General features: G+C 33.6%; 2 protein-coding genes across 2 annotated transcripts; both read right to left on the reverse strand.

The window, feature by feature from the left end:
* Nucleotides 1-474: 474 nt before the first annotated feature.
* LOC107891730 (nuclear pore complex protein NUP107) lies at nt 475-13993 on the reverse strand. Its single transcript, XM_041100461.1, has 24 exons — nt 13685-13993; nt 12682-13061; nt 12046-12115; nt 11467-11582; nt 11188-11219; nt 10926-11051; nt 10232-10390; nt 9869-9961; nt 9614-9781; nt 9184-9279; nt 8789-9024; nt 8628-8685; nt 8079-8167; nt 6840-6968; nt 5946-6068; nt 4854-4952; nt 4575-4763; nt 4223-4394; nt 3970-4126; nt 3658-3860; nt 2357-2498; nt 1965-2125; nt 1394-1510; nt 475-935 (listed from the first exon to the last, which is right to left on the reverse strand). The coding sequence occupies exons 1-24, from the start codon at nt 13762-13764 to the stop codon at nt 867-869; spliced, it is 3264 nt and encodes a 1087-aa protein (XP_040956395.1). The 5' UTR covers nt 13765-13993; the 3' UTR covers nt 475-866.
* A 3430-nt stretch (nt 13994-17423) lies between these two features.
* On the reverse strand, nt 17424-26361 carry LOC107891728 (inter alpha-trypsin inhibitor, heavy chain 4). The gene is made up of 13 exons (XM_016816602.2): nt 25827-26361; nt 24714-24875; nt 23625-23837; nt 23466-23555; nt 23225-23341; nt 22422-22694; nt 22136-22292; nt 21369-21446; nt 20806-20906; nt 20273-20443; nt 19572-19646; nt 18792-18899; nt 17424-17919 (listed from the first exon to the last, which is right to left on the reverse strand). Exons 1-13 carry the CDS (start codon nt 26232-26234, stop codon nt 17581-17583), a joined length of 2292 nt encoding a protein of 763 aa, XP_016672091.1. The 5' UTR covers nt 26235-26361; the 3' UTR covers nt 17424-17580.
* Nucleotides 26362-26628: the final 267 nt, after the last annotated feature.

Below are 26628 nucleotides of genomic sequence, written 5' to 3' on the forward strand. Positions count from 1 at the left end.
AATTTTAAAAAACTACAAAAAACCAAAAATATATTAAAATTTTAAGATTTTCAGATATCATGATCAGTCATACTTTAATAAATTAATGTGAACAAAAAAAAATTGAAAATGAAGATAAAAATATCAAATTCTACCTTAACAATTTTTTTATTTAAGCTATTTATTATTAGTTAAAACCATAAAATATAAGATGTGACTTGCATAAATAAACCTAGGTAGTCAACAATCATCCTTATTTTTCAATGTATGAAGTATTTTATATAATTAATGAATATTTCATATTTAAAATTTATTTAGCTTACCCATTTGATATTTATAAATATACTAAATATCGTTTAAAAATATTTATAAATCCCGAAACTATAGACGGAAATAAATAATACAAAACAATGCATCCACTGCTACAAAATATTGACCATCTTAGTATAAACTCCTTTACGATAAATTACTAATGATAAATGATTGTTCCATGCATATGGAAAACTTCTACTGTTTCTCTCTACTTGCAACTTTAAATTTTGTTAAAGATCCAAGTCATGATACATACTCGTTATGTCGACTCTTCATTGCATATCCAGACATTGGTACGATGATATTCAAAGATTTCTCAAATACACGGAAAAAAAAATCGAGTTTAAGTGTGTTTAGAACCTCAAATTATCAAGTAATGAAGATCCAGCTAATCCAGGCAAAATACCATTTCATGTTAATCTAATTTACAACATTTAATTCTGTTTTTCCCCTTAATAAGTAAAAACTGTGGTGAAGGATGGGAGGGAGATCTCAAACCTTTTTGACGCTGTTGATTTCCTGCCGCATAAAGTACAATGACATATAACCCGAATTTCATCCCCAGCTGGCTAAAATCATGAGGAAGGCTCCTCTTGAAGCTCCATTTTGCATATGGAATATTCCCTCTCGAACAATAAAAATTCCTGCTCATGAGACAAAAAATGTTGTTTGAATGAAATTCTGATAGTCCGCAACAAAAAGTTTGAACAATGAAGAAATCGTTTTATACCGCATTTATATCATCAAAATAATAGCAAAAATGAAGAATTCATCAACATTCTCATAGTAACATATTAATTTTCTTTTCAGAGGTTATGGTATACCTTTTAAGGTCCATTATAATGTAAAAAAACCTAAATTTAGCCTTCATGTCTACAATAGATAGAGACTATGTTAGTCTGACTCTTCATTTTTCTTTTAGTACCGGTGTCCAATGCATATCACGACATGAGTACGAGTCATTACCCTCCAAGGATCCTCTAAGTGCGTGAAAATACTTGGGAAAAATAAAGGGCATACCCATGTATATCACATGCTCATATAAGGAATGAACAATATGAGCCTCTTTTACCACTTAACCGATAAAAAGATATCCACTTACCTGCAATTGTTGCTGACTGAAGAGATTGATGAACCCTGTCTCCGAACTCGAGACTAGCTCAATCAACTGGTCATGGCTTTCAAAAGGATTACCAGACTCCATAAGTGAAACAGAAACCTGCCAAGGAGTTGAGATATGGTAAGAAGTAAGAAAAAATCTATTGAAAAGGTAAAAGTTATGAAATAATGCAATTCCACCACAGCTGCTGTCTTTTTCACTCATTTCTCGTCGTTGCTTCGATTGAATTTGCAAAATAAGAATTCCACAATGACGTAAATTTTTGTTCCTTGTTTCTAGACCTCATTTCTCTTAATTTTTGCAAAATAACGGTGACAAACTAGAAAAGAAAACAGGGAAGCACAGCTGGACCAAGAAAATGGAACTCCTAAACATTTTCCATAAGTACATGAAGGGCACGGGCATGGGATTTCAATCTTCCAAAAGGATAAACTTCAAAGAAAAATTGAATGCAGCCATGTGCAACGGACAAAACAGCGACAAGACACTTTTTCTGTTGCTAAAAGATGGTGCCTATATTTAATATAGGGCCTCACTCCATAAGAAAGTTAACCTGCATGCATCGGAGAATGACTTCTGGAATACAACACCTACGACAGAGGCCCTGCACAATATACGTTGCAGGCCCTTCCAAGGAACCATCTTTGCTTGAAAACCAAGCATCTAATCGGGATATCTCCAATGTAACTCCTGCTTGAAATCTCGCAAGCTCACCTGCATTTAACAAATTCAATCAACACTGCTGAAATTTATCATGCAGATCATGTTCCTCACTACTTGAAATGGCATGTTTCCGCCTTGACTAATTACAATAACATACAAGACACAAAAAGAATTAGTTTCATAAATGTAACTGTACCATGAATGCATAACATGCATGAAGAAACTATGAGAGTCTGCAACTATGGACATGCATGGCAGATCGGCATCTTCTTATTTACTTACCTTTGAAGCCAGCTGCCATAACAGCACTGAGAAGGCCACCATCATTGAGGATGTGTGGACCAATTCCATCACCCTCCACTGCCAAGCAGCGCAATATTACCTCAATGCTGTAGCTGTCTTTTGAAGAAATGGCAACATTTACCTGCCCCATAAAAAACTAAGATCATTAGTTATCTACTAAGAATGGCTCCTATCAGCAATGTTGCTCCCACTCTTTCACTTTTTTCTAAGCAGAGGTGAAGCCAGAAAATTTTCTTTGGTGGGGGAGAGAATTAAATTATAAATTTTGGGGAGCCAAAATGCAATTTTACCATTGTATTAGTTTATAAACTTAAAATTTCTAGAGGAACCATACAACAATCTTACCATTGGGAGTACCCCCCCCCCCTTGGTGCCACCCATCTTCAAGTACTCGAGTTCAACACATTTTCAGACTGATAATGCAATATAACTATTACATGAGAAAACTTACAAAAAGATTGAAGATACCCATATCCGTATTTAGATACATGTCCATATCTAACACTCAAACCCAAGTTCAAGTAAAATAGCCTATCAGACCACAGTTCATGAGTTGCTATTCCTTTCCAATACATAGAACTAGAAGGACCATTTTCCTCACTCAACCTCACAAGCAAACCTACTGTCACCCATACTCTCTCAAGGATTTTGAGAAGCATTACCTCATTTGATGATATCATCCCATCTCTTGTAAAATCTATATGCAATTTATGTAATGAACACAAGAAAAGATTCAAATCCCAGGGTGATGATGGGGAAGTTGAAGTTAATTGTCTACCCTTAGGACTCATAAGAGAGAGACCCAGATCTCTTTGGGGTTTTCTTTAGAAATTTTGCTTAGGGTTTATTAATCCATATGCTGCTTTATATGACCAGTCATATTACATACATAAATAGGAAACCAGTTCTAGAAAGGAAATAAATTAACTGAAATACAGTCACAATCAAGAAATAATGTTGCAACCTAATCCTTAATTAGAACTGAAATTAATGGCCCTTCCTAACACAGGTTCAGCCATAACAAATTACCACAAGGATTAAGAGGAGTTGACATCTAGAATATAGCTTTGACATATCCAAATTCAGAGGCTTCCTTTTGGAGAGATGCATATCTAGGAATTTAATTGTTCAACATGATGAAAATATAGATCTAATTCTTATAAACAGCTAGATCATTCAGGTCTTGGAATTGCAAAATAACTGTAGCATGAGACCAACAATTTAATATCTGCACATGGACAACAAAATCGTTTAATGGATAACAAGATAGAAAAGCATACCGTTAACTGACGTTCTGAGACAACTTCCTCAGTGGCAGAAGAGTAAAGTGCACTCATTAATGCAGCACAAACAGTAGCGTCTGGACACATGGATTCACCAGAAGGCAGGCGGAGCATTGCAGTAGCATGCAATTCAAGAAATAGAGGTTCCATCGATTCACTAATATGTTCCACCCGAGAAATAAGCCATGGGTTTCTTTCCCCTGTTATAAGCATTAAGATCATAAACCGTAAAGGCATCAATACGGTGAGACAAAAGACAAATAGAAAACATCCACACTCCATGGAAGCAAAGCTACCAAATTGCCTTACTCAGTAGCAATAAAAAAGATAAATCCAATGTCTCTTTGGCTGCCATTATTGCTCTTTGTTTTTCCTCTACTGAAAGTTCGTCGGGAGAAACTTCTGCATTCGCTAATTCAATTTTGAGCCAGTTGCGATACGTTGCATCACAGGAGTAGTATTCACTCTATTTAAAATGAAAATTAGGATAAGCATATAGAAGAAAGTAAAGAATAATCTACCAATGCCAATAATTTATGCATGTATGAAAGTAAAAGCATACCCAGTCTTGAAACTCTTTCAGATTCTCAGAAACATAATCCTCAAAAGTATCAGGAGTTTCAGAAAGCTGCTTCAAAGGCTCAGCAAGAAAACTAAGCAATTCATGTGCACCTATTGGCATTGCTGGTACTCTCCACATAGAAATCAGAGCAAACTCCCTAAATAATATATTGCTATAGGAAAGAAATGATGGTTAAATGCCTGATAGAGAACCCTTCAAATCAGGTTAAACTAGAATTGATATGATTTGGGTAATGCATAAAAAGCTTTCATAGTTGAACTAAAATTTATAAATGGTACAATAGGGAAAAAAAACCAAAATTAATCTCCAATGATAATAAGGAAAGAAATACCTGTGTATTAATGCTCGCATAAGAAGTTTGGCACTAATATCTTTAACATCGGTAATTGTGGAGGGAGGTGTGAAGCAGAGCCATTGGACAACCAAAGCTTTTTGAAGACTCTGAAGCCTATGTTGCTCCACAACGTCAGATGTTTCATCAAATTTTCCAGCTTTGGTTTCTCGTGATCGTGACAAAAGCCTGTGTTATCATGACAAAGCATTCCAACTTTAATTGAAATCAATGGATCATAACTGCCAAGTATATAGGCTTCAGAAAACACAGGAATACCTCTCAATAATTTCCTCAAAGCTTCCTTTCGAATCATCCCCTTGAGAAAATGGCAAATACTCCATGGCAGAAAGGAAGATTTTATATTTGACATGCACACTGTTGCCAAGGGAAGAAACAAAACAGTGGTGAGCAGAGATAAATGGAGAAAGAATAGTACAGATAATTTTGCAATATCTTAAACAGATAACTCTGTTTTTCCATTTCATTTTGACATCATCTTAGTGATATCTCAAAGACTCAAACTAAGATCAACAATAAATGACAGAAAGTACGGTTTCTAAATATTTAAATCATGAGCCAGTGGGTCCATACTAAAGCAAATTAAAGCGGAAAAACAAAAGAGACAAGAAACATGGATATATGTCTTGACTTGTACAAAGCGGTGGCTAAAACTCTTTTCGTACACCCATTTGACACAGGTTCAAACCCTATCACCCCCTTCCCCCACCCTTAATATTGTATCAGGAAAAAAAGAAGAAGAAGAAGAAAAAGAAACACGGACATAGAAATGAAGACAGTTCTACCTTTCTTTCCTTTATTTTTTTTGGGCTAGCCGAGACTTTCATTAAATAAAATACATGGCATAGAAAAATAAAAACAGCAGACAGGTTCAAACCCTATCACCCCCATCCCCACCTTACTTTTGACAACTTAATTAGCCTCAAACATCTCTTCTCATTCACACTTTTTAGACTGTGGTCACGCAACAAAACATAGCCCCACCAGACACATTATAAGAACTTAAGATGCAACAAGTTCTAAAATACTTTCTTTTCCCTTCCACAGATTAATACAATATGCATAATTCTAACACCTTATAAGATGCAACAAGTTCTAAAACACTTTCTTTTGTCTTCCACGGATTAAATAATATGCATAATTCTAGAATAGCAGCTCAAAAAAGTATAGTTATGATGCTTCGTTGTTGATTAACATGGATTATAGAAAAAAAACAAATATGCAAGTCACTGATGTCCATGAGGGCAAAACAACCTGGCAATTAAAAGTACCCAATGATAAAACGTAGCCCATCTCAGTAATGAAGAACAGCAGAGGAAAAACAGATAGAAAACGACATATAGCTATTACCTGCTATTAAGCCTAAGCTCCATCATGTGCACAAAGAGGTCAATGCAACGATGACTTGCAAGCTGAGAAGCATAAATGCCAACCAATTCTTCATGATGCTTTGAAAATAGAAACAACGAATACCTGAAATTTTGATTTTCCAATCCAGCATATAAAGCAAACTAAGTGAACCTATCCATAAATTGAAGGTGCTTTCTCTCTTATAGAACACATATTGCAGGACTTTTTCAACATAATTTACAACCTAAAGGAACAAGCTATTATGAGATATAATATGCCTATACTAGAGCATGCTCAATAACAAATTCTCCCAAGAGAATAAAATCAGCTAGAACATGTTAGATAGCTCCTTTTGCTTTATTATTACCCAAAAAAAGGATCTTTTTATTGGAAAAAATATGAACTCCATATAAAGAAAAGTGTTAATTGAAGCTTTTTGGTAAATATCAATATTTGGGTGCTTAAACAAACGTGGGTAAGAAAAGGACCCACTTCTTAGCTTGATGTCTTCACAACCTTTATATGCCTTTCTTACATCAAAATTTTTATCAACTGAACTTATGTGTTCGCAACTTCTATTCCTTCCTCAAATAAAAAATTTCATCAACTGAAGGTCATGGTTTCCAACCAATTCAGATTATATGTTCTTAATTCCATGTTGTTTTAGTTAACATGCATGCTTTTCGCATAGGTTTCATAGACTTCCAACTTGCTCATCTGAATCATGATGTCTCAACATAATGCACAAATGAGAAAAATCCACTAAAACTAGCATAACATATGCAGAATAAATTGATGCCTGCATATTTCAGAGTCAGAATGACTATCGGTTGAAATCACTCCACACCATAACTATGAGAGCTACAATAAAACAAGAATTTGGAAATTACTCACATGTGAAGAATACGATCACCAACAGTCATAAGCTTTTCCCTGAAGGTATCTTTAATTTCTTCAGCAAGTAGATACCTAAGAACAAGCACTACATGCGCGCCGAACCGAATCATCTGAGGATCACGAGGCCTGGAAGAAATTAAGATGCACATATAAGAAAGAATGTTTCAATACAACTGAGAATAAATCCCATTGATTTTACCTTCTCCTGCACCATAATACCAATAAAAATAGCAGCCCTGCGACCCTTGTTGAAAAGCTCATTTAGAAGAGCTCACTTAAATAGGAATAAACAAATAGAACTGGCTACTTCCAATCGCAATTGCTTCTATTTTGTTAAATGGGAAAATGTTAACCAAAGCCTAGTGTAACTGGCTAATGTAATATTTCTAGAAAGAAAAGCTTAATCAAATGCATTATGTTTTTTTCTTGATTCAGCAGTGATGTCAAGGCGAGAGCCTAGGTGCTAAGGTGCAGTGTAAATGGCCATTACCGCCTCAGCCACCTCAAGGCGAGGCGACTTCAATCAGGCGAGCGCCTGGTATACTTTTCAGGCGCCTTTGTTGAAAAACCAGGCGCAAAAAAAAATAAAAAATAAAAAAGCACCTCACTAAAGAGCCATTCCATTCTCCTGGTTTTTTTTTATAACTTTTAAAAGAAAAATATAATAAATGATTTTTAATTAATTATTGACCTAATTTTATTATATAAAAACCTAGTTAACTCTTAAAAGTTAAAACTTTTCAAGAGAAGATGAAGGAAATTTAGAGCTAATGTCTGATGATGATATTTAGTTTCGTTCTTATAGTGTTTTATTTTACAATACATTAAGTAAATTATTAAACTTAAAACTATTGAACAATGTTTTGAATTTATAAATTGAACTATATTAAAATTTATCTTTCTTTTACAATGCAATTAATACTTATTAATTATATGTATTAGTTACATATGATTTTATCTACATTTTACATATATATTTATATCTATATGCTTGCACCTCAGTTTACTCGGGCAAGCACTTTTTTTGCACCTTGCACCTCAGGCTATATAGAGGTCCTAGTGCCTCAAGTGCGCCTGGTACCCTTGACAATGTTGGATTTCAGTAAAAGAAATGTATCAAAGGCAAAAAAGACTTTCCAAAAATGGGAATAGAATAATCTTTAACCAGTGCCCATAGGCAGCCTTAACCGGACCCTTTATTAGATACTGGTTGATGTGGCTTTCAAGAAGTACTACCTGGAGATGTTTTGATCATCTTCTGAAGGTGCTATCCACGACCATATAAGCTCAAGGAGAAGTGGTATATTCCCTAACATTAGATTCATCTGCCAAGCAATGTGTGGTTAGAGAAGCCACCAAAAAGTTTATTGACTTTAATGGAATCCATTAATAAAGGAAACAAGATCTAACAAATCACTTTCAATGTATATGTATCTAGAATGAATTACCAATGCTCTAAGAAACAAAAATTATCTCCCTGTATGTCACTTCAATCCAGGAAGTGAAACTGGTGAAGCCTATGTAGCTAAGATCAGGGGTTCAATGAGGTAAAAGCAAGGAGTACACCCCAATTTCTCCAAGTGCCTGAAGAGTGAGCTTTTTAATTTTCTGTTCATCTATAAAAGCTAGTTTCTGTTTTAGTTAATTAATCTCCCACCCCCACCCTTTATTTTTTCTTTTTCTTTTGGTAGGCCAGAATGACTGTTAAAGATTGTAGCATTATGATCTATATTTATGCAAACAGAATCAGAGAAACAAAGTGTGCAAAGTCTACTTGACAGAAACCTCGATTTGACGTTGCTGTTCCTTGCATCCCCGAGTTACTGCTTCATGCACCATTTCACTAAATCATGGGAACAAAAGACAAAGAAAGGATATAACAAATTCACCAGTATGACAACAGATAACTTAGTATTAGGAAGGGGGGGGACACATTATAAAGATACCCTGAATGAAGTTTCTGAAGAAGAGCGGAAAGGTCTCGTGGTTGCTGGTTCAAAACTTGCAATGGCCAACTTTCAGGTCCAGGTGAAGGCTGTGAGGTACCATCAATTCCTCCTGGACTTCCATCAATACCATCTCCATAGCTTTTTAATTGTTCCATCCTGCCAGGTTGTGAACGAGCTAATTCTAGATCTACCTGAATTTCAAGCCATGATTTGGCCATTGCCCAACAGGCAGTCTGCAGACACAGACATCAGATTTTAATGACTTGATCTTTGGTGAAGTTATTATGAGCATTTCACAAGGGTATTATGTATATAACATAAAGCATCAGTAAAATGAACATATTAGCATTTGAAATGCCTCCTAAGATGTTTATCTATTCAGAAAAGCATACCTCCCAGTCCGTACAGATCGGAAGCATGCGCTTTAAATTGCTACATTGGGCAGCATATACAGCTATTTCATATTTCCCACCATTTTGCTCAAAATCCTCTATGAAAAAGAAAGGGCAGCAAATGTTAGGGAAAGAGAGAGGAAATACTCCATTAACTCCACATAATACAGTGGACCTCATGCATTAACCACTATCCTTGCATTTAAGAGAGAGAGAGAGAGAGAGAAATGGAAGACTTTCAAAAGCACCAAGATCCGAAAACCATGACAAATACTATTCTTCTCCTGACGAGAATATAGATAAAACCCAAAAGGTTAAAACTTGCAAGGATAAACTCAACCAATGAAATAGCCAACTAGGTATTAAACATGTCCAACTCCAAAATCGAAGTGGTAATAGAATCATCAGAAAAGATGGTTGTTATATTAACCTCTGATGCACAATAGGAAGCCCATTTCCAAAGGCGCCACTGATGACCAATGCCACTCTCAAGTTCAATAGCTTGCAGACTTCTATTTTTTCCATTCTTCATTAGGGCTTCAATAGAAGGAAATAGGTCTAACCCTCCGAATGGGCAAATAGTTGCAGATCTCCATGGCTGCAAAATTAAGTTATTTATCAGACAGCACGCAAAAAACACAAGCAAGTTAATCTGTATTCATTAACGTTGTCAAGTTCTGAATACTTGTCCAGCAGACCGGCAAAGCTCACATGCCTCTTCCAGTCTTCCAGCCCTTAACAGAGTCCAGACATCCTCAAGTAGAGACTCATCTTGTTTCTGTGAAGGAAAAACTGTCAGTATATATTTATATCGATATACCTCTATCACAAACTCCTAAAGGAAATTCGATCATGATGGTAAAAAAAACGATACAGATATGTGATTCTCACATATACACATAAGAATTCTCCCTCTCACCCTCTCTATATTAGAAGGGTACTTTTGCACCCTATCCCTCTGACTAATACTGCAAATATCATATTGGGAGATAAAAGCAAATAATAAAGGAAGTCATTAGAATTTTTAAAACAATTTCATGGAGAGTACTTTATCATCAGGCAGCTGATGGGCATGTTCCCGTGTTGGAGCATCAAAATCTAAGTGGTGAATAGTGTTAGCAGCAGAGGCACCCTTTTTGAGAAACCTCTGAGTATGGTACCAAATTCCAGAGTTGGGAAGATAGGTACCAACATGAGATCCTCGCACCTGCAGAAAAATAATAAACACTAATGTCAAAAAAAATCTAATGATATAGGATACTTTTATGAAGCTTCCTTACAAGCAAAAATTAACCATAAAAAATTACTAAAAATACGCATGCTTTAGCCAAAGAAACTGAGAATCAAGTTTTCCTGTCCACAACTAAGCTGTTACAGAAGCACTTACGACAGACATGACACCTTATCAAACATCAGATGTCCAATCAAGCATGTGACCGCAAACAGATGCCAAGCAAACTCATAGTTTGAATGGTTGAAGCATACAAAGTTAAACATGTTATACCATGAATCTTAAATTTTTTTTTAGATGCAACTATTCACCTTATTCAGCAGATCTACTTACTAAAAGTGCAACTGAAAAGAAACATGAGAAGATAGTGAAGGGAGGAGAATAGTAAAAGACCGAAAGCTTCGCTTTTCCAAGAAGTCATAACATGTATGGGCATGCCACTAACTGCTTCTTCGTCAAACAGCATAATGAATCAAACAACAATGATAAACTAGTCAACAAAATTGATCACCTTGTTCTCCAGATCTAGCGCTTTAGAAGCCAATTCTTCTAGCCATTGAACAATGCGGAGGCATAATTGTGCTGTGTGATCATTCGCAACAAACTGGCAAGCCTCTATATATGATGTTGAAGGGGACTGTCAAAATCGATAGATTCAAATGAGAGTAAAGCATTTCAACTTAAATTAGAAGGTAGTCAAAAGGAATACTAGCATCCAGTTGCAGCAAAAGACTCAGTACTAAGGGCAAAATATTGGAAAGGAAAAAATATACCAGAATGAGCTCTTCAGGAGGTTCATCGGTCACTGCAAGAACAATGGAAACTGTCATCAACTTTCATCAAACATCCGAAGCTCAAGGATGAAGTTTAAAGCCAGTAGAACAAAGAAAACTAAAAAAAAAAGTATATTGCCAAAGATAATGCAAGCACTGCAAGAAGTGTGATCTGAAAAAAAAGATGCAGGATAACTGGGAAAACTTCAGAATTAAAACACTCTTTGTTCTAAGATATCAGTTTTTGCCAAAATATTTTGATGGTTAGCGATTTATTTCCTTTTCCATAAAGGTACCACAGGAGAGACCATGTAGCAGCCTCATCAAGCAGAAGTTGAGCCTTCTGCCTCCTCAATTTATCCTCTACAACCCTATGGCGTATGTTGGATTCATATCTGTGCACAATAACCAAGAAGGAATTAAAAGGCCACCCAAGAAATTGATGTTACCTAATTTAAAAGGAAAACGAACAAATTGTTCTCTATTAAATATAGAGAGAGAGAGAGAAACATTCAAAAACCTGTCTCTAATTCATAATTTTAAGTGAAAAATTCCCATCTTGGCTTCCTTGACTCATAAAAAAGACTCAATAATGCATAAGTAAAGCACATTAAATAAGTGCCATTGGATCTTCTTTCTTTCAGAAAAAAGAGGGGATGGAGGCAGAAAAAAGAACAATGATAAAGGCATATGGCATGGTAAGATGCTCAAAATCAAGACATAATCCGGATCAGAAAAGAAGATCAAACAGAAAGGAATTTGAAATTATAAGCATATCCATAGTATTTCATGTACAAGTGTCTACATGTTGAAAGATACACCTATGCAACTTATAAATATAATTAGTACAAGACACACCTAATTGACTCTGAAACATTCCGGCATATTCTCTCAAATTGTAAAATCAGGTCAGGAATCGGCATTACCCCTGAAAAATATGAAGTTGTGAACGTAAGTAGCTTGAATGGAGAAGCCATTTCAAGAGAACAAGAATGAAAAACAATATAATTCTAAATTACAGGCAACGTATGATATTCCCAATACCACACCAGCTGGCTACTAGCTTCCTTTTCTATGATTGCAACCAAATATTAGTGCTCCAATATAGAAATATATACATATTGATCAGTCGACCTACAATCGATGCACATAACAATACACACATCATTAACCCAGTGCTTTAATTCTGTTTTCATGAGTTTGTATATTTCTCTTCTTACAAGTAAAACTTTATTCATTGATATGCATACAGTAATGACCTTCAATCAATCTCGCATTAACACATTCAAGGCTAATAGTATGCAAATTATCAGTTTCTTAACTCCTAGAAATTAATATAGCTGAACTGAATCAAGGATTCTCCACAATCCCAAGACATAATAATCAAAAACAATCATCACAGTAACACCGTGTTTGGTTGAAACAAGAGAAGTGAGTTAAATAGTTTCAACTTTGAGCTGTAGCATATAATATAAGTGATAGTACTTCAAGCACCATGAAAAGCAGAATCAAGTAGAGATGCAAACGAAGCGAAGGTTGCGTCTCCATTATCTGCCAATAAATCATCCTCAATCTTGCAAGCTTTTAGTGCATGACTTCCTAATCTGCGGATTGAATCAACACCATTATCAATCTCTGCAGTTCTATGACCATCACTTGATGGCCTCCTCTTAGAAGCCGACCGCTCCCTTGAAGGTGTTTCTTCAAAATAATCAGTATCAAAGCTCTCAGCCTCTTGTTTGATGTTTTCAAGAAGAAGTGCTGCGTTAGTAGGGCTGTGGATAATCTGTCCCTCGTACAACAACTTTGCTTCGTTGAACTTCGAAATGCCACTTTCTTGCCTTGGAGATATGCTAGAATTTGAGTATCTTTTCCTGCAGGTAGTCCATATTACATTATTCACACAAAGTGAGAATTAAAAGGAAGGAGCAATACCCATATTCATATTCTATGCTGTTCCCACCATTTGTTTCTCATTGAGTACCCATGTCCAACACATATCCGGACATCTGTAGTAGAATATGACCCTCTAAGTACATGAAAACCCTTTAAAACTTAAATTTAAGCATACCCGTGTCAGACACATATCCATATCTGACACTCACACTCAAACTCGAGCCCAAGTAACATAACTCACATTCAACAATGTAAAGAACAATCTGAAACAGTGTGATACTAAACATCTTCAGTCTCTTTTCCACTTCTCAAGTCTTTAATCCAAAGTTCGAATAAATAAATAAATAACCCATTACATGCCAATTAAACTCAAAACCCAACTTCTAAAGATTAAAAAACCGAACAAAAACCACCATCAAACAAACTTAACACGTTACTCCCAGAAGTTGGTTTTAGGGAATAAGCTCGAATCCATCAATTTCTAAAAATTCACACAATTCGAAAAAATTTAAAAAAACTCTAAAATAACAGCCAGAAAACCCAAAACAATCAAAAATTAAAGATATATTAATGTAAAAAAAAAGGATTCTTCAAATGTTACCCATAACGACGAAACTTTTCCCTAGCGGAGTGATCTTGGGGGTCAAAGTAGCTGGGAGACGTTTCCATGTCGACGTCCATAATGGATTTTACAATGGGGGCGTAATTCAACTTCAAAAGATAGTTTTCAAATCGAAAGAAACACTGAAACTTCAATGGGTTTGAGCTTTTTTTTTTTACAGTGGCGGCGTTTTGTTTAACTTCAAAAGATGGTTTTCAAATCGAAAGAAGCGTCGGAAGTTCAATGGATTTGGGGGGAATAACACTAATGAAGAAGCTATAATTTGAGTGCGGAATCTGTTCAACTTCAAAACCTCGGAAAAAAAAATTAAGGGTTTAAGATTAAAATGTTAAAATACAAAAAAGGCTCGCTCAATTTGTATATCTTTTCGTTTTCATCCTCCATTTTAAAAGTTTTATGTTTTAGTGCCTGATTGATCTATCCAGTTGCAGAATTAAAAAAAAATAGGCTAAATACTCAAATTAGAGTCTCACATTTTACAAATTGGACAAATAAATATTAAATCTTTTTAAATAGTTAAATAATAATCAAATTTTATAAAAATATTTAAATAAAGACTTTTTACGCATTACACTCCAATTTATAGTAAAAATTAGGTGAATGTTAACATGTTTATAATTAAACATATGATTCAAATGTTACTTGAATAGGAAATACAAAAAATTAAAACATAATTTAAAATTTAATATACAATATTTGAAAAATCATTATTTGAGGTTTTCATGTATACAATATAAATATTAAATATATACGACTATTCAGGTCAATATGTGGTTTTCAATCCAATAAGTTTAGCCACTTCAATTGAATAAATTAAAATAAAAATATATATTTAAAAATAGAGAAAATTAATTCAACTAGTTTAATGGTCTGATTCATGAGTTAATTAGTCCAACTCTTTATTCTAAAATATTGTCCTAATTATTTTTTATCCAATTCATATTAAAATAAAAATATTTTTTTTAAAATAGAGAAAATTAATTCAACTAGTTTAATCGCCTGCTTCATGAGTTGATCAATCCAACTCTTTATTCTAAAATATTATCCTAATTATTTTTTATCCAATTGATCTTACAAATTGATTTGATCCGATCCTGAAAATAGTGTTATAAACTCTACATGATCCAAATAGAAAAAAAAAAGTTATGTTATTTTTTTTCCAAAATGGCCAGTTGATTTTATTTTTTCTTTGAAAGAAGGGAAGTTGTGTTTAGGCTGGAGGAAAATCATGAAGCTATGGAAAAGAAAATAAGGTTAATATATATTTTGTCTCCTCATATTATTCATTAGTATTTAGTTGATATCTAATTTTTTTAAATTTAGTTGGCATTAAAATTTATATTTTATTATACAGTTTGACACTGATAGTCAATCTGATAGTGATATGAGACAATCTCTTAATTTGTCACATGACAAACATAAATAAAAATAAAAAATCTTCAAAAACATTTAAATTAAAAGAAAGTATAATTTTTTTCACATCAAGAAAATGAATCTGAATAAATAGTTGTCCGAATACATTTGAATCCGGATCCAAATTCATTCCAAATATATTGAGTAATTTTATATATTTTTAATATTTTTATAAAATATAAGTTGTTATTACTAATTTGAAAAATATATGAAGTCACAGGACTAGACTAATGCTGGAGCCACCTTCAGCCAAGTGCAGCAAGCTCCTCCTTCGTCCGAAACAGCACTTGCAGGGTGAGAGAAGCCAAATGGTCATTGGCTCAAATGTAACGTGGATTGTGCCATTTCAAGAGAGGCAAACTCGACAGGTATTGGTGTTGTTGTGCATGATAATACTGGAAGGTTCGTGGTTTTGATGTTGCTATGGAGCCACATCTAGTTGAAATCATCACATTATTGTAGTTACCCTCTTTGAATCTCGACATTATCATTTTGGAAACCAACTACAGAGAAGTAGTCTTGAGGCATATCTTTCAAATTTTGGTAATATTGTTAATGGTTGCTTATGTTTTAAATTTCAATTTTATTATTTGTACTTCTATCGGACACGACGAAATACTAATAAAGCGACTCATTATTTTGCTCAAGCAGTTTTATCTTCATTCTTATTGGGATGACCCTCCTTTTATTCATGCAATTTTAAGTTTTGATATTTGTACTATTTATTCCAATGAACTTTTGGGTACGATCTTATTTCTTGTTAGATTTTTTCTTGTTGTTCCACTTCAACTTATATTTTCTTTTGTTTGGTCTAATATATTCATTTTTTTGTTCGAGAATTCAATTTTTTTTGAAGCTGAATATCTAATTTTTTTTTATAATGTATATTTAAGCGCGTTGAAATCTACTTTTTTTCTAGTTGTTGCAATAGCAACAATGTCAATTAAGTTAAGGTTTCAATTGACAAATATTCAAATTATTTTCTTAATTGATATTTTAGTTAATTGATTTATAATCTAATTTTGTTTCCATATTTTACATAAAAATAATTTAAATAATTATTTTATATATAATTTTATAATAATACTTATTAATTTTATTTATAATTTAGGGCCCATAGACCATGTTTGGGCTCACAAGTTAGTGCATTAGCCAACAGTAAAAGTACCACAAAAATTATTATACGTTAGATGAGTGAGCAAAACAACTCTTCTATTAAATTTTGATGTTATATAAGGTGTACTAACAAATTTAACCCTCAATTTTTACACATTTATTCAATTTGATCCCTACTCTTTTATTGAAAATAAATTAAAAAAGTTTGAAACTAACAAGGCTAAAGGGTAAAAATGAATCAATTAAGACCTTTTAAAATTTAAACATTATTAAATATATAAATTTTAAAATTATAAGATTTTTATTAAATAATAATAATGCCGACCCAGTAAAAGAGTAGGGTCAATTTTTTAAAAAAATATTGTAACCAATAGATTTTAATGAGTGGATATTGTTATTTTTTAATAAAAAATTTAAAATTATAAAATTTTTATTACTTTATTTATAAATTTTTTTTATAATTTTAATGATAATTTTTAAATTTTAAAAACACAGAAATTAAAAATCACCAAACTAAAATACATAGACTAAATCTACAAATTTTCAAAAGTATAGAGAATAATATTAGAATTTAACCCATATATATAATATTACACCATTTGTTACTAGCCTTAGAATAGGATATGATCCCCACAAGCTTATTAGATATCGTCTAAATCAATCAGTTGACAATTTTATTCAGAAAGGGTACCTAACAGACTAAAAATACAAGGAATTCAGAACTCTCTAGAACCATAACCAGGAGCATAATGCACCAAATGTCACATGGTCGTATATGTAAGATTATGTTTGTAAGCTTACTATCAAGTATTAACAGTATGATTTGCAACATATACCATGCACACATACATATAAGATAATCATAACATTAATATTTTCATACCCTCAGTGTTTTCATCTTTCAAGACATTTTCGACCAACAATTAGTAGAAAGTATTGCTAGAAACAAGAACAGAGTTCGTAACAGCAATTGATACACTCACACATATGGTTACTAGTTAATACCCTTAGAATAGGATTTGATACCAATTGTCATAATCCACACTACCTTATTAGATATTGTCTAATTCGATCAATTCACAATTTTATTCGAAAAGGTACTTAACAGACTGAAAAGAAAAGGGATTCATAACTCTTCTCTAGAACCATAACACGGTGCATAATGTATCAAATGTCCCATTGTCGAATATGCAAGACTAATAATATTAAGCTTACTATTAACAGTATGATTTGCAACATATACATGCATACATACATATAAGATAATCATAACATTAATATTTTCATATCCTCAGTGTTTTCATCTTTCAAGACATTTTCAACTAACCGTTAGTGGAGAGTATTTGCTAGAAACATTCACAGAGTTCATAACAGCAATTGATACACTCACAGCAAGCAAGAGCAGTGCAGAGTTGTGTAAGAACGATGTAGCATTGATTATTCATGTATGATAATGTCTGGATGCAGCACATGCAACAGCATCGATCAAGCACTAAGCTGCAACAGTTTGTAGCTGCATTAACCAAAATCTCTGCACCTTCGGGTGACTTTGGTTCATTGGCTCCGGGTGGGATGTTCTTAGCTGTTGCAGTCAAGTTACCAAAGCCCACACCTAGACATCCTAGGGAAACTAGCTTCTGGGTTTTTGAATCTCCCTTTTTTAGTAGGCTTATTTTGTTGAATATCTAGTTCAGTTTACAGAAACTAAGTTAATGAACATACTTGGATTCATTTTTTTCACCTCAAATATATATGCATGTACGTAAAAAAATGAAATACCAACTTTATCATTTATCCTGCCTATACCTTACTCATATAGTCATATTCAGACGTGGGAATGGTATAGAGATTATAACCTTGCTAGAATCCTCTAAATACGTTGAAACAGGAAATAAAAAGAACTGAAAATGTCCCTGTTAAACACATACCTATATTCAACATATCTATGCATGAGTAGTATGGCTCTTCCTTATTTTTTGTATATTTGAAATTTAATTCCTCTTTTTTTATTTCTAAGAATTTAGTCCCTCTACGTTTAAGATTTTAAAATGCAAGTTCAATTGTTAACATTATTAAAATTCTTTTGTTAAATTCAGGTCGATTACAAAGTCTCTTTTTTGTTCCATGACTACCGAGTGAAATTTTTTTATGTCAAAATGTCGCACAAAAAATTTAACCGATAAAACCCGAATTTTTAAATTCTAAAAGTAGGGACTAAATTCCAAAAAATGGGAAAAGTAAAGGGGCGCATATTTTAACCTAGAACGTTTTCAATTATTGAAAACCCACAGCCAAAACTTCCAAAATCTTATGTCATCTAGAATGATTGATGGTAGAAGTAAGTATTAACTTGTCAGATCAAAAGAAAATTCCAATGAAAGGAAAAGAGATCGAAGTAAGATCTAAAGAAAATCTTAACGAAAGAATATAATTGATGGAAGACGGGTTAATGGAAATCGGACTGAATTCTGATACAGGGCAAGTGTTTCAAACAAACTCTCAAGTTCTTTCATGTGATTAGGGGATGCTGAAACTGCATTAAAAAATAAATACATACCTCCTGTAGTAGCATCGGTTCTGGCACTTTCTTCTCACTATCAGTCTGAAGCAGAATCAGGCAAGTATACTCAGATGGAAAACTAGTTTGCAGACTTATTTTGGCGACCTGTAATAGAAATAACTTCAAATTATGGTGCTCGAACTTGGAATGGGTATTTGCTCAAGGACATAGTCAGATTTTTCAAGTTATTCCTTATGTTTGGAGGATCTTTGGAGGTTATCCTTATACCCATGTAACGGATAGGAATGTCAGACATGGGTACTTTAAGAAAAATAAGATTCAAAACAACATAAGCTCGAAAATAATTAGATGATAACTAAAAATATCAACCAGAATGCAAGAAATGAGAGTTAAATAAAGCTTAAATAAGTAAATTACATGAATTCATCAGGGAGTGACTGTAGATCAGAACAACAAAATCCATCTAGGTTCATCATTAATTGCAGTCCAAACAAAAGGTTATAGGGACCAGCCATGATGTCAAACTAAGCTTAGACATGCCAAATAATTTCTGACTTGGAGGCAATGCTATGTTACTTGGACTCAAGTGTGAATGTCAGATTTGGAGTTTCTGATACAAGTATGTTCAATTTCTTCTAAGTTTTTTTGTTTTTCATATATTTGGAAGTTCTTGGAAGGTCATATCTCCATGTTAATGGTTAGATGAGTGTCAGACACTTGAGCCCCGAACACACATATTTTTAAAAAATGAAAAGTTAGAACAATGTTTGCCAGTAAGTTATTTAGGGACAAGCAGAGTTTCAGAAAGTGGCATACCTTATCCTCAAGCTCTTTACTCTCGGACAACCATGCATGACATGTAAGGATATCTATTTGCCTCCTTGTAAGTATCTATTAACAAACATAAGAATGAGAAAAAGAAGATGCATCAGCACCCAAACTTGTATATCTGCATTTATTGATGAAAGTCAATGGCTAAATAAGGTCTCAATTGAAAGGTTGATCTTATAATTTTGAAGGTATTTTTCTAAAAGGGTATAAAAACTTTTGTGGGAAGCATGGACTTTCATTAGAAAATTAACACCATAGGTTCCCTACACAACAACGAGTGGAGCCACTTATATCATTCAGATTCGGATGCGAGTTTTAAACAAGGCATGTTCACATTGTAGAGTTTTCCATTTAAGGCCCGTATTCCTATAGCTATGTGCATATATGCATCAAACTCAGGGACACAATTACTACAAAAAGATGAAAAGTTGGAGTAACATGGGAAATCACATGCAGTGAAGAGCTTATGGGAAAACAATGCCTTAATCAAAAAAAATGAACCGCAAGGCCCAAAATTGTTACATGCAGACCTCAATAGAACATGTAAGAACTGGCAGAGGCAAATGGAAATCAAAGCAGACATGTTACATATGTTTCTTTATGAGTTGAATCCTTGTGGAAATAAAATTGTCAAGTATAAATTCTGAAACTTCCAGTGGTATTAACTTCAGGAGTAGAAAATTTACCCTATCAAATGACATGTCTTTTGCATTTTGCACTTTCAAGTCCATTATAAATGTGCTCATATCTGCTAACCTTCCTTTAACTTTAATAGTGTCTGGAAAATCACCTTTGTATCTGCCCGACATAATCAAAGGACTTCCAAACGAGAGGTCTGGAATACGAGATGGAAACAACTGCAATACCACAAATGGTATTCTTACAGATATAGCTAGGAGGATAATATTTGGACAAGCATATAAAATAGACCACATAGCTATGTTACTCTAACAGTCGAACTCCATATGTACCCAATATGTATATGTTCAATTCTATTTTACAAAACTTTCAAGTATTTGAAGAGTTTAAGGAGGATCATATCCTCGTGCCCATTTTCATATATGCATCAGATATGATAACAGACATCGATACTTCAAGAAAAATGAAGTCAGAGCAACATTGCCTCCTAGTAAAATCGACAGTCATACTGAGACAAATATATCACGTCTAAATACTTGACATAAAGGATGAGAAAATTTTATAAACAGCTCTGGTGTACCTCAAGAGAATCAAGATTTTCTGGAATGTTCATAGTTATATCAGCTAGAACAACTGAAGAAGCTGTAGTAAATAATCTCTCCATTCGCAATTCAATGTTATCTGGCCAATAATGGTGAAGTCAGAATAAATATTATTAGGACTGAGCAACAACAGCTTACAATACTACCTAGTACTGTATTAGTTTAGCATTGAGTTTCCCCATGTTTCCTTCCTATGTTACTCAAGCTTAAATGTAAGTGTCAGATTTGGGTATGCACTGGGTATACTCAAGTTTTTAAAAGTATTTCCATGTATTTGGAGGGTTTTGTGACCATGTCAGAAAATATGTCATATCAAACACCTGTTTCAAGAAAAATGATGAGTAGGGAAACATGGTTTCATGCTAATAGACTACAAATTAGATCATAGCAGCTTATTCAAAAACAATGAATAATAATATTTTGAATCATGATAAAATTACAGCACAAAGTCATTCTTGAGGATGGTATCATTGAAAAAGAAAAAATAAGTACAAATATAAAAGATCTAAAAAGGAAAAGGAAGAATTAGAAGAAACCTAACCTGCATTGTAAGTGCAATCATAATGGCCTCTCCCAATTTGAGCCAACATTTGCAAGAAGTAATGGTTACAGTACAAACCTAGAAAAGTTTAAACACAAAAAGTAGCAATGACGCAAGAATGAAACAGACAAACAAATGTTGCTCAGATGTGTCGATAGATTGTGTTGGTCGATGAACATGAAAGAGTTAGTGAAGATCATCAGCTGGTATTGACATCAAAAGTTCAGATTTTAGGTTTACCAATTGACCTTAGCCCAATGGCTGACAAAGGTATAAAAGAGGGTGTCACTTGGTGTAGACTAAACAAGCAGAATGGAACTACTGAGCAATATTACTCAGACTCAACTGTGGGCGTTAGATAGGGTTATCATATTCAATTCTTTTTTCGAGTTTTTTCCTTGTATTTATAAAGTTCTTTGAAAGTCACACCTTATGTCTGAATATGGGTTGGCACCAATATTTCGAAGAAAAAAAAATGACATTGGTGTCTATGGTTACTACACGATATGTTGGCCACACCAAGGATGCAGACTACAGCTGCAGAAATGCATCAAAAGGGCATGAATATACATAAATATATATATGTATGACATATTCAGTGCTTGGAGGAGGACATACAGTGTTCTTGTACATTTTTATAGAAACACGACTCCAGTTTTCAGAAAAGATTCATTTGTAAATGAGAAACCAAATCAACTGATAAAAACAATTGCAGCGAAAGCAGAAAGACAAAGAGGGAAATATGTCCCAAACACCTAAAACCTCACCAATGCCAAAAGTAAATATACGAGGAGAAACTGACCCTCCACTTGTCAAACAACCTTTCACAACATTGCAAATCTCCCTTTCATCTTCAACAGACCCATCAGTTATAAGGAAAACAAGAGGAATGGACTCACTAGTATCAGACAATAACTTCATTGCCTGCAATAACAAATGATAAAACCCTTCCATGTTTCAGTAAATAGTAAATGATCCAGTGATCAGAAAGCTAGAAGCTTAAAGCATTAACTCATAGAATTGATCAGTCGCTTAAATGCTGATAATTGATACCTGTTTAAGGGGCTGCATGATATTTGTACCACCATCTGTAGTTAAAATATTACTACTAAGCCACTGAGTTGCTTTTAAAATTGATCCATGAGTAGCCAGCACCATTGTTGGTGAGAATAAGTTACTCTCACTATTAAAAGTAATAATGTTAAAAGAATCTTGTGGATTGAGCTTAGAGAGTGATGCCAACAATGCATTCTTTACATTCTCAATTGGAAGTCCTTGCATGCTTTGACTTATGTCAACCACAAAAACCACTTCTCTTCTGAATACCTATCAGATACACCTCATGGTATAAGAATAGCCACGATCCAAAATACAAAATAAAAAAATAAAAAAAATAAAAAAGAAGAAGAAGGAAGGAATCTTAAACAAGTATGTTAAGGATACTCCAGTTTAAAGCAACCTCAGAGATTAAAATGAAAAGAACCGTAGTTTAGCTTAGTTAGATCATGCAATCACGTGGTATCCTGTAGGCCTAGGATTCGAATCTCAGCATCTACAACTCCTTCCACTATCCCTAGGCTGCGAACCTCCAAACAAAAGAGAGAGAAAGGAAAAGAATCTACCATAATAAAAATCAGTATTGCTTGAATTAAATTTTTTTCAATATTGCTCTATATATGTTAGGCTGAAACAGAATGCAACCTTCAGAGATGGATCTCCAGAAAAACCACATCTCTAGGCCCATCTAAAAGGGGATAAAACTCCGAGAAAATGATGTTTTCATGACTGCTTTAAGAAAATGGAAAATAAAGAACTTTAAACCGTTGATAAGTGAAAGTAATTTTTTTTTAACTAACCCTCCTGATCTGCTTATTTCCAGGGAAAAGATACAGGCAGAACATCTCCCTTTCATCAAAATCACGCAAGGCTGGAGATTGCAGGAGAACCCCACCATAAAGGTCACTTGAAGTAACCTATAAAAATTGAAGCAATTAACATCACATATGCATCCTTGCAATGTTATATGACCCTAAAAAATCCAAAATAACTTCAACTTAACAGTCAATTGAAGACTAATCAGTTGTCAAAAGATCTTACAGTATAAGCAAAATCAAGGTCGGAAGTTGACCATGCTGGCACTTCTGCTTCATATACAAAACTTAGTTTACGAACCTCCCGACTTAGTTCCTACAAAGTTATAATAAAATGTCATCTTTTGTATTTCAGAAGCCAGACATTGTTATGAAATTGTCATACCTTCAGAGGGTGGCTACTACATTGGATCATAAGTTCCGTTCCAGAGCCAGAATTAACATTCAATTGAATCTTTTCTCTCTTAGGGATCTTCTTTCCAACCGGAATGACATATGTCGGAAAACTAAAAGGTACAGTGAGGCAAAACTGACCATCCTTGTAGGGTAACTTTTGTGACCAACAGACTTTAATTGAAAAATAAGATCCTCCCTCAACCTAACACATATTTAAAACGTATAACTGTTTGTGAAGATAATGATAATAGATACGCTATATCACCCAGATTCAGATGAATATAGGATACAATCATACAAATATATATGTACTAGGACCGTGCTCGTGCAGTAGGTTGTAACTTAATTTACAAAACTCATGTTGATGAGTTAAACCGAATTGGTTATCTGTCTATTAAATTTATCAATATAATTATATGTCATGTATATCCTTATCATATCGATCCATAATAATGTCTTTATTAATATATTTAACAATATAAAAAACAAATAGTTAGACATTTTTATTTTACTCAAAACTTGACATATATGATTTACATGAATGGAATATGACAACTGGAAGGTTAAAATATTAATCATACAAAAAAATTTATCAAGGTGTATAAAATTACTTGAATTTTACACCTATATAAAGTGTTTCTCACCTCATTTTCAAATATATAATTATAATAAATATATAAATATTCCTATCCAAACCTAACCCAATTATTTAACTACCCAATTAAACCAACCCCCACTCATTACACAATAAATTTAATAAGCTCATTAGCCTAGACCAACACAATACCCAATTACCCATGCTCACTCAACCAATTAACCGAAATAGTTGGTTATGAAGCCAAGATCGGTCTCAGTTAATTTTGCTTTGGTAATCGATTTTCTATTTTTTGGATTGAAGATCCAAAGTGTTGCATAACCTTAATATATACTGTATGAGTATAATTTTCTTTTTCAAATTTTTTCATATAATTAAATGATCATACCATATTCTTATACCTGAATATGTTAAAAACAACTTTAGCTAACATGATAAATACTAATAAGAAAAATAACGAGAACAAAAAAAGAGAGTAATTACTTGTGGAATTCTGAAAGTATATATATGAGGGGTCAAGAAGAAACCATCTCCAGATTTGGCAACTTTTTCCATATCTTTAGAATCAGCTAATGTGACCCATTTTGAATTATAGGACGACTTCTCAGTCTCCGAGATGTCAACCTCAACACCTAGAATCGAACCCTGTTAGCCACATCATGTTTATCTTGAGAACCAAGAAACGGTGAAATGTTATATCAAATTAAAAAAGAAATTAAAAGAAAAAGAAAAGCAAGAACCCCAAATTTGGCATTATCTAATATCTCATGGTCCCCTGTAGAAAATGCATGAATCTTCAGTCATCATATAATTTGTAGACATGAAAGATCTGTGAATAGTTAAAAAGGCAATTGCTTTAAAAGTAGATAATAAAATCCTAAATCGGTCCACATGAAGAATAAAAAAGTTGAATTTAGTGTTAAAAAATAGTTGAATTTTCAGTTTTGCCATTCCTTTTACAATTGACAACTAATAAACATTTTTTAATACTAAACAAATATTAAAATATTTTTAAAAAATGGGATCCGATGTCAAATTAAAAAGGGTTCAACCGATCAATTGCACTAAAACATTTAAATAATAAATAAATAATAAACTAAATACTTAATAAAATACTTATTTAATTAAATAATACGATCTTTAATATAAATCTCAAATTCGAAACAATAATTTTTTGTATAAAAATAATTAAAATGAAAGATTATACTTTTTGCTTTTGCTTTTTTAATATTTTTCCCCTAACAAACTCTCCACTTGTAAACATAAATATTAAGCTATTCAAAAGCAAAAATCACATTGTTCAACTTTAATTCTTCTTTTATATCATTGTCTAATCTCACCATTTCACGCTAAAAACTTTTTTTGTTACTATTCAAAATATTACTAATAATCAGCTCGTTTTCCTTCAAAAAGAAAACAGCTCCTTTTTATAATTAAAAAAATTCAAGTGGCTTAAAGAATTGCTACTATATGTTCTTTTTTTGATCCTGAAGAACTTAAAAACTCCGGTCACGGTGAAGGAGACAATTTATTTGAATTGAACTAAATTATTTATTTTCTTTTTTTTTTGAAAAAAGTACTAATTAGCTTAGCTACCTGCTCTCCCATTGGAACAGCAACTCGGCAATCACATCTCCGACCGGCCATTATACAGTGCACGCGCCACGCGCCGCTAGCTGTAACGAACGCAGTATCCATCCAACAGTCCACCTCCATGGAAACCTCGTGCATGTGTAACGGAATTAACGCCGGCGGTTCGCACCTACCGTGCACGTACGGCTGGTAGCTAGGTACGTCCGGATTGTCCACCACAGAAGGCTCGGAAACCACCGCATACGCCATAACCGCTGTCGGAAGATAACAACTCTCCGTCGACGATAAAGACCTCGACATTAACGCCGGCGTCGGCGAAGCTCCTTTGCCGTAGTATATTCGCTTTGATAGCATAAGTCCGCATGACACCGACGACGAGAACTCGTCGGCGATTGCGCTTTTTTCGGCCATTATAGTGAATGAAATGAATATGCTAGTTCAGTAACAGATTTTTTTTTTTTTTGAAATGCAGTTATTTATTATAAGAAGTGAAGATAGAAGAAGTGAAGATGGAAGAAGGAGCTTTATGGAACCTAAGTATATATTGCCACGTGGGAAGTGGCGGGCTGTTTATGAGGTGTAGTAATGCACCTCTACAGTAAGAAGTACTCTAAGTTTTTATAAAACCCAATAACGTCGTGCCACGTAAGGGTGGATTAATTTTATTTTTGGTTCTTAAAACTCAATCCCAGAAACATTATCTATTGAATATTAGCTAGGGATAAAGTAACATTTTAGCCCCTGAATTTGGCATCTTTTCTACTTTGGTCCTTTAATTCTTTTAGTTCACATTAGTGTTGAAATT

The sequence above is a fragment of the Gossypium hirsutum genome, chromosome D09, assembly GCF_007990345.1.
Source record: "Gossypium hirsutum isolate 1008001.06 chromosome D09, Gossypium_hirsutum_v2.1, whole genome shotgun sequence".
NCBI lineage: Eukaryota > Viridiplantae > Streptophyta > Magnoliopsida > Malvales > Malvaceae > Gossypium > Gossypium hirsutum.